Consider the following 10,688-nt stretch of genomic DNA (forward strand, 5'->3'; position numbering starts at 1 on the left):
ATGAATCACGGTGGTTCTTGAGATCCAGTTACATCTGAAATTCCATTTCATTACACATGCAAATGTTCCTAGGAAGCTCCCTCTAATCCCCCACTATACATCGATATCAAAATGATTCGTAATACTGCAGCAGGGAAAACCTTGTGGGCTTGTGGCATTTAAGCCCCAAAAATTGTCCGATATCATCCAAACAAAATTACTCCAGTACCGAATAGGCACCCGGACTGACTCATAACAGAGACCAAAGCAGGAGAATTTCAAAGGAGCAATTGCATAACTACCGGTGATGTTTGGGATGAACACTTACGGTCTATCTGGGAAATTTGAGCATGCCTATTTGGTCTCCTTCCAGAACAATTGCTTTAACTAGTTTCCTTCAAGTGAAATTCATTATTAAAGCTAAAGGTGCAGAAGCACAATTTAAACGACCAAGAATTGGTATTGTACTTGACAAACTAGTTTAATGGTGGAGATTGGCACACTAAAACTTTATGATTTTCAAACAATTTGGAAGTATACGAGGTACATGCAACTGCATTTGCAAGAAAAGACCACCAATCAACCAGTGACATATTGAATGTACATGTCAATAAAGAAGGCTGGACAGAGACAAATAATCCATGCCTTCATGTTTTACTAATTGAGTGAGAGCGAGGAGGCAACTCTTTAACCAACGAATCAGAAGGCTCAATAAGAAAATCTGGCCATTAATGATATGACAACAAGTTTGCACAATCTCTTAATTCATTTTGTATAAGTCAATACTCACTAAAAAAGAAAGCTGAAGGGCTAGAAAAGAAGTACACCCAGTTACAGAAGCAAATGCTCAACCTGACATTAATGAGACAAGAAATTTCATTTTTACCAAGGGAATGACCAGCTAATGCTCACCCTCTTCTATTTTGATTGTGTTGACTTTTTGGTCTAAGAACATTCCAGTCCAGCTTGCCACGCTTTGGCTGCTTGAAGGAGCCTTTACTGCTATTCGGTGATGATTGGTGACCATCTTGAACCATTTTCGGTGATTTATTTTGATTTTGTATTTCAGATGCTACTTCATATTGCTTTCTTTTATGATCTCCATTTGCCTCAGAACTCGGTTTGGCAGTGTTTGAGCACTCTACTCCATCTGGTGATGATTCATTTTCTCTGAAAATATAGAGAGAAGGAAATGCATATTAGAGGAGAAAATTATCTACAACGTGTTGAATTGTAGAAGTCAATTTATTTTGTAAATAATTAAATCGCCCACGATCTGTTTCTGTTTGTTTATTTAATCGTCTGACCACTCTGTTTACTCACTCCTTAAACTACAGTTAGTTACTGTTGTAACTCCCCTTCAATCAGAGAGTAAAAGGAAACTAGTAAGTGGATGCAAAGAACAAGCTAAACAATCCCAATTCAGATGGTATCACATCTACCATCTGAAATAACTATGAGATGTATTGTGGCCATCTTGCTATGACGCCACATTTTTAATCAATTGCATAACAGCATCACAATGAAAAACTTTCAAATTGATATTCCAAGTTATGAATTGACCACTCCAATGGCATCACATGTCCAGCCTGTATCAACTGACAGTTGCTCAACCTGGGTACGAAACATTTTCTTTTCTATTCCATCCAGGTATAAGATTCACAAAAGCAACTATTTTTCTCTACTTTGTAGAATTTACAAACAGTCACTGAAGGACAACTATCAGGATAGAACAAACAAGATTTGAGAAATCAAATTACCCACCTAAAAGATGTTCTTCCACTCTGATGGCTGGAAGTAGAGGCACGTGCATCAGATGCTTCATTTGCTGCTGCTTCATTTAGTTTCTACCAAGATAATGGTTTTGACATGAGGAGAGCAGTGAGCACATGCCAGAAGAGAAGCTTGGGAAGTGACTATTCATTGAATAAAAATTTTCAGGTCACTTGACCTTCATACTCACATCAACAGAGGGATTGAAACTTTGAAATGACATTCGTCCTAAAACTGCTCCTGGGTGAGGATCCCCTTCCATTACTACCACACTGCAAATGTTTAAAACATCAATCTAAGTGATGTACTCCAAGCATAAATCAGTGATATCAAGAGTCACTGGCTAAGCAGCTGAGCTGCTCAATTAAGAACCTAGGGATCTCAATTTGCAACATAATGGCCTTTAAACTTGGACAGCAAGTATCACCAAATTATAGCAGATACAGCAATAACATGAAGGACCTTGGTTGAATTACAAGGACATCTAAAATGCTAGTTCAAAACACCGGTTGCATATATTAAGCAAATAGAGGTGCTCAAGTCTCAAGTTCTCAGCCTCAATCAATTGCATATATTAAGCAAATAGAGGTGCTCACGTCTCAAGTTCTCAGCCTCAATCAATTGCATATATTAAGCAAATAGAGGTGCTCTCAAGTCTCAAGTTCTCAGCCTCAATCAACCTACTACGGTCCTCCATTGTCACAGGTACAAAATCCATGCAGCATGGAACCCAATTATGCAAAAGACCCAACTTCAATCCAGTGCCTTATATTTATGCCAATGGCAAGCACTATTCAGCAACCAAAAAACCAGAAATTTTTCTAAGAAAATCTTTTTTTAAGAAATTTCAGATAAAATGCTCTGTATTCATTCCTTCACTTGTTCACTCCAAAAGGTTCCATAGATAAAATAAGCATTAAATAACAAGATGAACCAACGTCGAAAATCATATGTTTATGCTTAAGCATGCAAATATCCAGTAAAAGCACAAACCAAAACAAACTCATAACCTATAAAATCAACATAAAAATAAAACGTGTATACATAACATATAGGATTAAGCATATCAGCTCAAAATTACCACTTCTTAATGGTACCAGGGGAAAAGAAATTCCCATCAGGTTTGACTTCTTCTTCTTGTTTCTTAGTTTTCTCCTCTCTCTGAACTGCTCTTTGCATGAACTATTATTCCAACAAAAGAGAACCCATAATGTAACAAGCTTAGTACTCACTAATTCATAATTCACAAAACAATTAAACCAAATTCTGATAAAAACAAAGTAAACCCAGATTAGTTTAAGCTATACCCAACTCAAATCCCAAGTTTTTACTTCAAAAAAGAAAAAGCAGCAGAAAATAACCAATAATGGAAGAAACAACAGAAAGTGTTTATTACCTTCAAGTTCTTCAAAGTGCTGGAGAGCTCCCGCTTAGCCATATTTTCCCAGTTGAGTTCTCTTTCAAGACAGCACAAAATAAAAATAAGCTTACAAGCTTCCTTTCCTTCTCCGTCTTCCTCTCCCTCTCGTGAGCCTGTGTAAAGGCAAAGAAAGCAAAGGCAAACCTTTTTCTTGAGTCGTAGAAGACGATCTGATAATTTTTAGGGCATCAAATCACGCTCTACCCTTCTCGTCCTGGTACTGGTCTTGGTTTGGCCCAGCCCAATAAATTTATATGGGCTAACCCAAAAGGAAAGACTCCGATTTTATTAGGATTTTTTTTAGAGCGAAAAAAGAAACTCTCCTCCTTTCTAAACTTACAAAAGCCAGAGACAGCAAAGCATCGTCTTTTCTTCTTCTTCTTCTTCTTCTTTCACCGACTGGTTTCTCTTTCGCAGCTCACCCAATTTTCATCGTTGCCTAGCATTAAAGGTTTTGATCCGAGATTCCCCTTTTCATTTATTGTTGTTCATAATTAGATGTAAGTAATTAATTAAGGTCTTGAACTACATAATGAAGATGGTGAATAATTATTCTATTCTATCGTATCACAATCAACGAAACTCGAGTCTTTTAAATCCAAATTTTATTTCAATTAAAAGAAACTGTGTTTATTGTGGTTTTTATGTTACTCAAGTAGCTCCACGTGTTCATCCTGTCCTGAATTTTCATCTTCACGGTAGGCAGCTATATGAGAGAGATTTAGCCTCTCCTTGGGAGTGCAGTCCATACAGGTAGTTCAAAATTTAATTTTTCTTATATTTTCAAATCATATTCGATATTAAAAATGAATTGAGCTTTATTAATCACGATCGTATATAAGTAGAGATACAAATTCATCAGTACTGCACAAGTTGGTGGTAATTAAGCTAACTATGCAGTCACAGTTGTCTCCATGGAAACCTTTCTTGTAAAGCTTCTAGCTTCTGACTTGTCATTTGCTTTCCATAGGTCCGACAATGCTTCCTTCATGTTATGAATGCTCTCTAGCGCGTAATCAGCTCCATTTTCTCTGTTGGCTGTGCCCACCTATAACCATGTAGTATTTCTGATTCGTCAGAATAAATATAGATATATAAAATTCTCAGATCGCAAAAGGTGAACAGCATAATAAGAACCACTCAAGAACTTGATTTACCAGCACGGTGTGGAGGCCCATTAGCTTCCCGGTCATTATATTACGAACGCTGTCATCGAAGAATACCTCCAGAAAGGAATAGAGTATCAGTAGTGTTGTTATATGTGCATATGGCATGGAAGATGATCGATAAGGAATATTTTAGAATTGTTAAAGAAACAATATCATTATATTCCAGATACAGTCTTAAAACAATCTGTAAAAATCATACCAGACATGATCTGAATTTCTGAGTTCTTTTGAAATGGTACTTACTGTTTTTTGAGGATTGATGTTGGCCAGCTTAAAGGCCTGCTCAAATGCGTCTTCAAAAGGCTTGCAGACAACTGGAGATTTTGGAAGTGCTGAAACAGGATTAGACTGACAAGGATGTTCAATGATGTCGAGAATTTGGCTTTTGGATGCATAGCTGGGACTCCAAGCTCCAGTTCCATCACAAGCATTTATGTCTTCGTAATTGAAGGGATTGAGGGTCTCAAAGCATATAACCCCTTCAAAGCAATCCTCCAACCCAAGCCTGCTGAGAACTTTAGCCACATGTGCTTGATCGGCATTTGAGAATATCTATTACATAAAACCCAGAAAAAAAATCATCAGAACTAAGAAAGCTTGATTTGTAGTTGATTATCAACTTGTATTTAATTAGAAGGTAGCTTAAGGAACTTACAACTTTACGAATTGGCAAGCTAAGCAAAAGATTTCTTAGAACATGGTCAGGCCTTAGCCTCTCGTATGGCAATCTCCCATGAACAAATCTGTAAACATGAAAATGCAAGTAAGATCGTTTATATAGCAATAATCCATTTTATGTTATAAAAAAAACTAAAGCTATATGTGGGGATATTTAACTCGGTACCTGTGGTAGTCATCGTTGTCAAAATCATAACCAATGGCCTAGAAAGAGGAAAGAAATCGCAAGACATCAGTAAATCGGTTGGATTTTGGTAAAAGGTTTGTCAAGATGATTTCGTTTTTTTTTTTCAAGGACGACATACCTTGAGACCTGCCATGGATGTGCCATAACTCTTGTACAAAACACCATTCATTTGAGAGGCTTCAGTTTCTTCTATACCAAGCTTCTGAATCATGTATTCTGGACAAGGACATGAAGAGGTGATTTATTATATATGCTCAAATTAATTAAGGAAGGAGTTATCAATAAGAAGAAATATTTGACGAGTCGTCAAGGTGTAGGCATTATATATACCTTGAATATTCTTGGTAACTTCCTCCAACAGACCCGAACTTCGAGGATAAAGCGTATCATCAACATCTACAAACAAGACACGTTTCATGTGATGAATTTATTAATACATGGGCTATGGATTATGAACTGTCAGAGACTGTCTGCTTGAATGAGGGTTGCTTACCGAAGAGAAGACAGTCATATTTTGGTTTCAAACCTTGCTGACACTGATCTTCGTCCGCCATTTTGATAAGATAAAAAAGAGCTCTGAAAAAAAAAATGGTAGGAAATAATTACTTAATCTGACAAACATCGTGTCATCGATTCTGAATTGAGTTCTTAGAATTGTAGAGCTAATTGACTCCATTAATGCATCAAGCACACGGGGCACGTTCAAATCTGATCAGGTGACGATTATATAAATAAATAAAAAATATCAGACTTGAAGATTTTATCCTTGTAGCTTTGAAAATATCCATGGCATGCACCAATTCAAAGCCTCATTCCACCTTAATGTAAACACCAACCTTGCGTATATATGCAATTAATGTTGCAAGATAAATTTAGGAATAAGTACCTGAAAGAGAGAAAAGGGGAGCAAGTGTGTCTGTGTGTGAGAGAGAGAGAGACAGGTGAGAGAGAGGAGAGCTGAAATTGAATAGTGAAATCAATGAAGGAGTTGGGACAGAAAAGAGAGCAGAGATAATGGGGAAGAAAGCCGAAGGCTTTGGCATGTATTTATAATGGTGCGAGGAAGAGAACAGGGATTCCATCTCTGTTTCTTACCAGGTCCAACGTCCAGAAACCAGAACACGACCAGCTTCTGTAAATTGAAAAAACACAGCAGCTTCTTTTTGACTCCATGATGAACGAAGAAAACTTTCACATATAGAAAGGTCTCGAGCATCATTATTCCTTCTTCCAAATTAATACGCATTGTATATGGAAGGTCCTTTTCGTTAACATTTCTTGCATGCTTTTGAGGATATTAGCTGTTTATATCCATCGATGATCAATAGAAGAGGTTACGAAACAAGACTACTATTGTTTCAGTTGGTTTTGTGATTTTATTAAAAAATAATTTAATTAAAAAGTAACTGGAGTTCAAATAATACATGTTTTAACTCATGTACTATAATAAATTTCTTCGCTGATTGAAAGAATTTTATACGAGTTTAAAATAAAAGATTTTATATGTTTTTGAATTGTTTTAATGTTTTAATATTAAAAATAATTTAAAAAAAATAAAAAAATTATTTTAATATATTTTAAGTATAAAAACACTTTAAATTATCATCGTTATTACAATAAAAAAAATTGACAAGAAAGACTGCCTTTTTTTTCTTTATTAAACTTTTTAATAAGTCGAGCTAGTTAATTAATTCTCTTATATATATATAAAAAAAAAAGCGTTGATAATTATTTGGTGAGGTATCGTTTTCAAAAATCTTTAATTTAGACCCCACGCGTCTTTGATCCATTTTAGTCTTTCTAGTTCTAACGATTTGTTAATGTTTCCTCTGTTTTGTCATGGATTCACATTTCTTTTTGCAAGTAAACGTTCCTCGTCTGGGTCTTGAGGGTCATCAAGAACAAGTCAAAAACTAATCAAGGTAAAATTGTGATCTACAGTAGAAAAGCCTTGGATGACCGTGGAATATACTAAAGGAATTACTCTCCTGTCTATGGCTGAAAAATCAAATGAGGTAAAGTGGTTTTTGCATGATGTTAATTTGTTGTTTTTTATTTGTTTGAAATAATAATATTTTTTTTATTTTTTTTCATAACAGTGCAATTATCATCTTGATCTTAAAAGTTAAAATCAAAATCTTGGTACAAGAGCCTTATAGTAATTGCATTTTAAAATGAGCAGTTTAATTACTCTATTACCCTTAACAATTAATTTTTAATTTTTTAGTCTTGGTTCCAGGGCTTGGTTGTAATTTCATAATAGTTTTTTTTTGTTATTATTGTTTATTTCTAAGGGCATTTTCGTTTTTGAACAAATACAAAAAGAATGATACGTGTCTTGCACGTATCAATCATTTTACCGCCTTCAAGTGATACATGAGGCTGACTACGATGATTTTAATCGTGCTTCCGCATCATCACTCGATTCGTCTCGGCCTCTTCTTCCTCTCTGGGTTGTGCATGTATAGTGGTTCGGTCTGGTTTGTCACCAATTTGCTTTTTTTTTTCTTTCTTTCTTTTTCTTCTCTTTTTTCTTCGGAACACGTGCTGGTCAAGCAAAACATTATACCAACCCTTCAATTTCTTTTTTCTTTTGATTCAATCCATCTTCTCTTAATTGCAATTATTTTAATTACATTGATCATTTCTAATTGGATTTTATTTTCGATTCCATCCCTGATCATTTGTTTTTTTTTTGTTTTTTTATCAAATTTGTCATTCTTGTAATTACTATTTTTTTGTTTCGAATTATTTTTGTGATTGATTTTTTTTTCAATTTCATCCCTAAACATTTATTTTCATTTAATTTTTATGTCAAACTTGGTCCTAATTCCCTTAATTGCTATTTTTTTGAATCATTTTCTTAATTGAGTTTCTTTTTCAACTGCATCCCTAAACATTAATTTCATTTAATTGTTCCTAAACGTTTAATTTTAGTTAATTTTTACATCGAATTTAGTCATAATTATTTTAATTTATATTTTTTTTGTTTTTTTTTTGTTTTTTTTTTGTTAATTATTTTTCTCAATTTCATCCTTTAATATTTGTTTGATTAATAATCTTACTTCTTTGTTTTCTTGGGTTTTCTTTTAATGATGTCATCCCGGTCTCATGACTCAGGTTATAGATTTTAAAAATTAACTCGAATCAACTTCAGTCTTTTTTTAAAGCATTTTTTTTCAAATATTTTTTTAGCTGGTATTTTTTTCACTTTCCTGTTAATGGGATCATCACAATTTCATGTCCTAAGTCATGTATTTAATTTGTTGATCTGGGTTGATTGCTGGGTTTACTAGAGACTTTTTTTATTATCTTTTATATATATATATATATATATATATATATATCTTTTCATCATATTGACAAGTGTTCATTTCTTACATTTTAAGTTCAGTCTTAGCTACTTTAAATTTTTTCAACTTAGTCAGTTCGATGACCCGAGTCTCAAATTGTCTTTGAGTTCTTTAAAATGCTAGCGTCAAATGACTTTTTTTTGCATTCAGGATAATTTTTGCCCACCCATAACATAGCGATTAACCTAGGTTTTGAAGATTCGACTCGTTTTTTTATCCTTTATTTTTTTTTTTGGATTATGCTTCATTTTTTTTACTAATTTTAAAAATAACTCAAGCTATCTCAAATTTTTAAATTCATCGTTTCTGTTAAATTTATGTGTTTTTTTAAAGGGAGTTTGATTTTTAAATTAAATTAAATTAGTTGCATTGTTTTTTTTTTTAATATATTGTCCAACATGTCACCATCTTCATATTTGTTCTTAGTATTTTTTTTAAGTTTAGAAAAAAAATAAGCTCACTTACACCACCATGGGCAAATCATTTTTTTTAAGTATATATTGAAATGTTAAGAAATCTAAAACTTAATGCATACTAAACAAAAAAAATACTTTTTAAATACTAAAATTAAAACATATTGAATTACATCGTGTTTTAAATACTAGGTTACACGACTAGTTGTGATTTCTAAAAGCAATATCACACCACCTAAGTAAAAGGAGTGCAAGTACCGATCGAGAGGCATAGAGGAAGCGCAGACAATGCTAACAAGGAGCAAGTCTATGTTCAAACATGGTGTGTGTGAGAGAGAGAGAGAGAAAAGCTTTGATCTCTCACAATTATTCTGGGGTTGGTATTTATAAAAGAAAAAGGATGTCCTTGATCGTCAGGATCACGCACATCATCTATGTTCAAACAGTCAAATTTGAACTAAACAAAGAAATTGGATTCTTTCGGTAAATTGCTTCAACGTCCTAGCAAGGTTTAAATGAAACATAACTCTGAAATTTTTTGATAAAGATTCAGCTCAGAAGATAAATTTTTTAAGCGAGAGGGAAACGAGGAATTTTTTAAAGAAAAAAGTGTAACGACTCCCTTAGAGAGAGAGAAAGGGGTGCTGTCGGAGCTATATCTTTCCCGTTCGCTGTTGGATTGTCCTCATCTTTTAGTATTGTTGTTTGTCAGAATCTGCTGTATATCTTGATAGATATGTGTTCCAATTAAGGAGTTGGGAGATATTGGCATAGACACAAGCCATGTCATAATACACGTGTCCATCTTTTTATATATATTAATATGGGTGTTTTAGCCAACCTTCATGTACTTTGTACAGCCCAAACCCTATACTAGAACGAAACTTATCATCAATCCATTTGTTATGGATTAATACTTAATAAAATTAACTAATAATTAATTAATTTTTGGGATAAATCAAGTATATACATTTATCCCCTACTTAAACAACCTTGTTAACGAAGGTGTTCATGCAATCTTGTATATTGAGATTGAGAAAATTAGAGTTACGAAAATGATCCAACTTAAAATCCCTACAAAAACAAATGAACTTGTGCTAGCCTTATGTACCGCTAGCAGGATGAGACTAATGTGCATACATCATAAAGTATGACTTGGTCATTTTATGAGCACAAAACACTCAATGATTACAAGAGCTAAGAACAAGCTCATTACATATAATGTAGATTGATATATTAAAAAATGACAAGTGCAAGATCTATGTATTAAGCTGTTTGGTATAGGTGTTATCACAACCTCCTGTGCTTTTGTTCTTGTGGTTATTCTTGATAGCCACTGGCTTAATAGAAATTTCCCTAGGTTTTCCAGCCTTTAGCTCTCCATCAGTTGAACACTTGCAAGAAAATAATGATGCTTCAATAAATTGAGACTCGTGGCTCTCAGAAGGTGCCCAGCTTGCACTAGGAATGAAGACGTTCATCTTTCCTCAATACCCTTTCATATACTAGTGTTTAAAGGAGGGGATCAAATCATACTCTTGGAGAAGAGGCCTCTCAATTAGTAAGTGACAGAACACATGCAGGAGCATCAATGATATAAAAGCATGTCGGGCCTCAAGTTTAGAAGGAGATGTTGTCAAGGGCCTTGAGAGTCGATGTCTAATTCATAAGTATCTCATCCATGTTTGAACCTCGCAAGGTGGTAAGCGGTATAAG

The 10,688-nt window shown here is 34.1% G+C and overlaps 2 protein-coding genes across 2 annotated transcripts; both read right to left on the minus strand.

The window, feature by feature from the left end:
- Positions 1-681: 681 nt before the first annotated feature.
- On the minus strand, positions 682-3,379 carry LOC133679587 (uncharacterized). Its single transcript, XM_062102229.1, has 5 exons — positions 3,149-3,379; positions 2,834-2,934; positions 1,943-2,024; positions 1,744-1,826; positions 682-1,149 (listed from the first exon to the last, which is right to left on the minus strand). Exons 1-5 carry the CDS (start codon positions 3,188-3,190, stop codon positions 888-890), a joined length of 570 nt encoding a protein of 189 aa, XP_061958213.1. The 5' UTR covers positions 3,191-3,379; the 3' UTR covers positions 682-887.
- A 604-nt stretch (positions 3,380-3,983) lies between these two features.
- On the minus strand, positions 3,984-6,202 carry LOC133679588 (uncharacterized protein C24B11.05-like). Its single transcript, XM_062102230.1, has 9 exons — positions 6,093-6,202; positions 5,700-5,782; positions 5,537-5,602; positions 5,325-5,422; positions 5,186-5,223; positions 4,997-5,084; positions 4,585-4,893; positions 4,330-4,395; positions 3,984-4,220 (listed from the first exon to the last, which is right to left on the minus strand). The coding sequence occupies exons 2-9, from the start codon at positions 5,758-5,760 to the stop codon at positions 4,065-4,067; spliced, it is 882 nt and encodes a 293-aa protein (XP_061958214.1). The 5' UTR covers positions 5,761-5,782; positions 6,093-6,202; the 3' UTR covers positions 3,984-4,064.
- Between the last annotated feature and the right edge of the window lie 4,486 nt (positions 6,203-10,688).

This window comes from Populus nigra, chromosome 19, assembly GCF_951802175.1.
Source record: "Populus nigra chromosome 19, ddPopNigr1.1, whole genome shotgun sequence".
In the NCBI taxonomy this organism is placed as follows: domain Eukaryota; kingdom Viridiplantae; phylum Streptophyta; class Magnoliopsida; order Malpighiales; family Salicaceae; genus Populus; species Populus nigra.

Excerpts from the sequence above, each read along its gene's own strand:
- LOC133679587 (XM_062102229.1), bottom strand. The coding sequence starts at position 3,190 with ATGGCTAAGCGGGAGCTCTCCAGCACTTTGAAGAACTTGAAG. Across the intron at positions 2,935-3,148 it reads GCACTTTGAAGAACTTGAAG|TTCATGCAAAGAGCAGTTCA; the intron begins GTAATAAACACT and ends TTGGAATAATAG. Across the intron at positions 1,827-1,942 it reads GTTTCAATCCCTCTGTTGAT|AAACTAAATGAAGCAGCAGC; the intron begins GTGAGTATGAAG and ends TTATCTTGGTAG.
- LOC133679588 (XM_062102230.1), bottom strand. The coding sequence starts at position 5,760 with ATGGCGGACGAAGATCAGTGTCAGCAAGGTTTGAAACCAAAATATGAC. Across the intron at positions 5,085-5,185 it reads GACAACGATGACTACCACAG|ATTTGTTCATGGGAGATTGC; the intron begins GTACCGAGTTAA and ends TCATGTTTACAG. Across the intron at positions 4,396-4,584 it reads ACATCAATCCTCAAAAAACA|GTATTCTTCGATGACAGCGT; the intron begins GTAAGTACCATT and ends TCCTTTCTGGAG.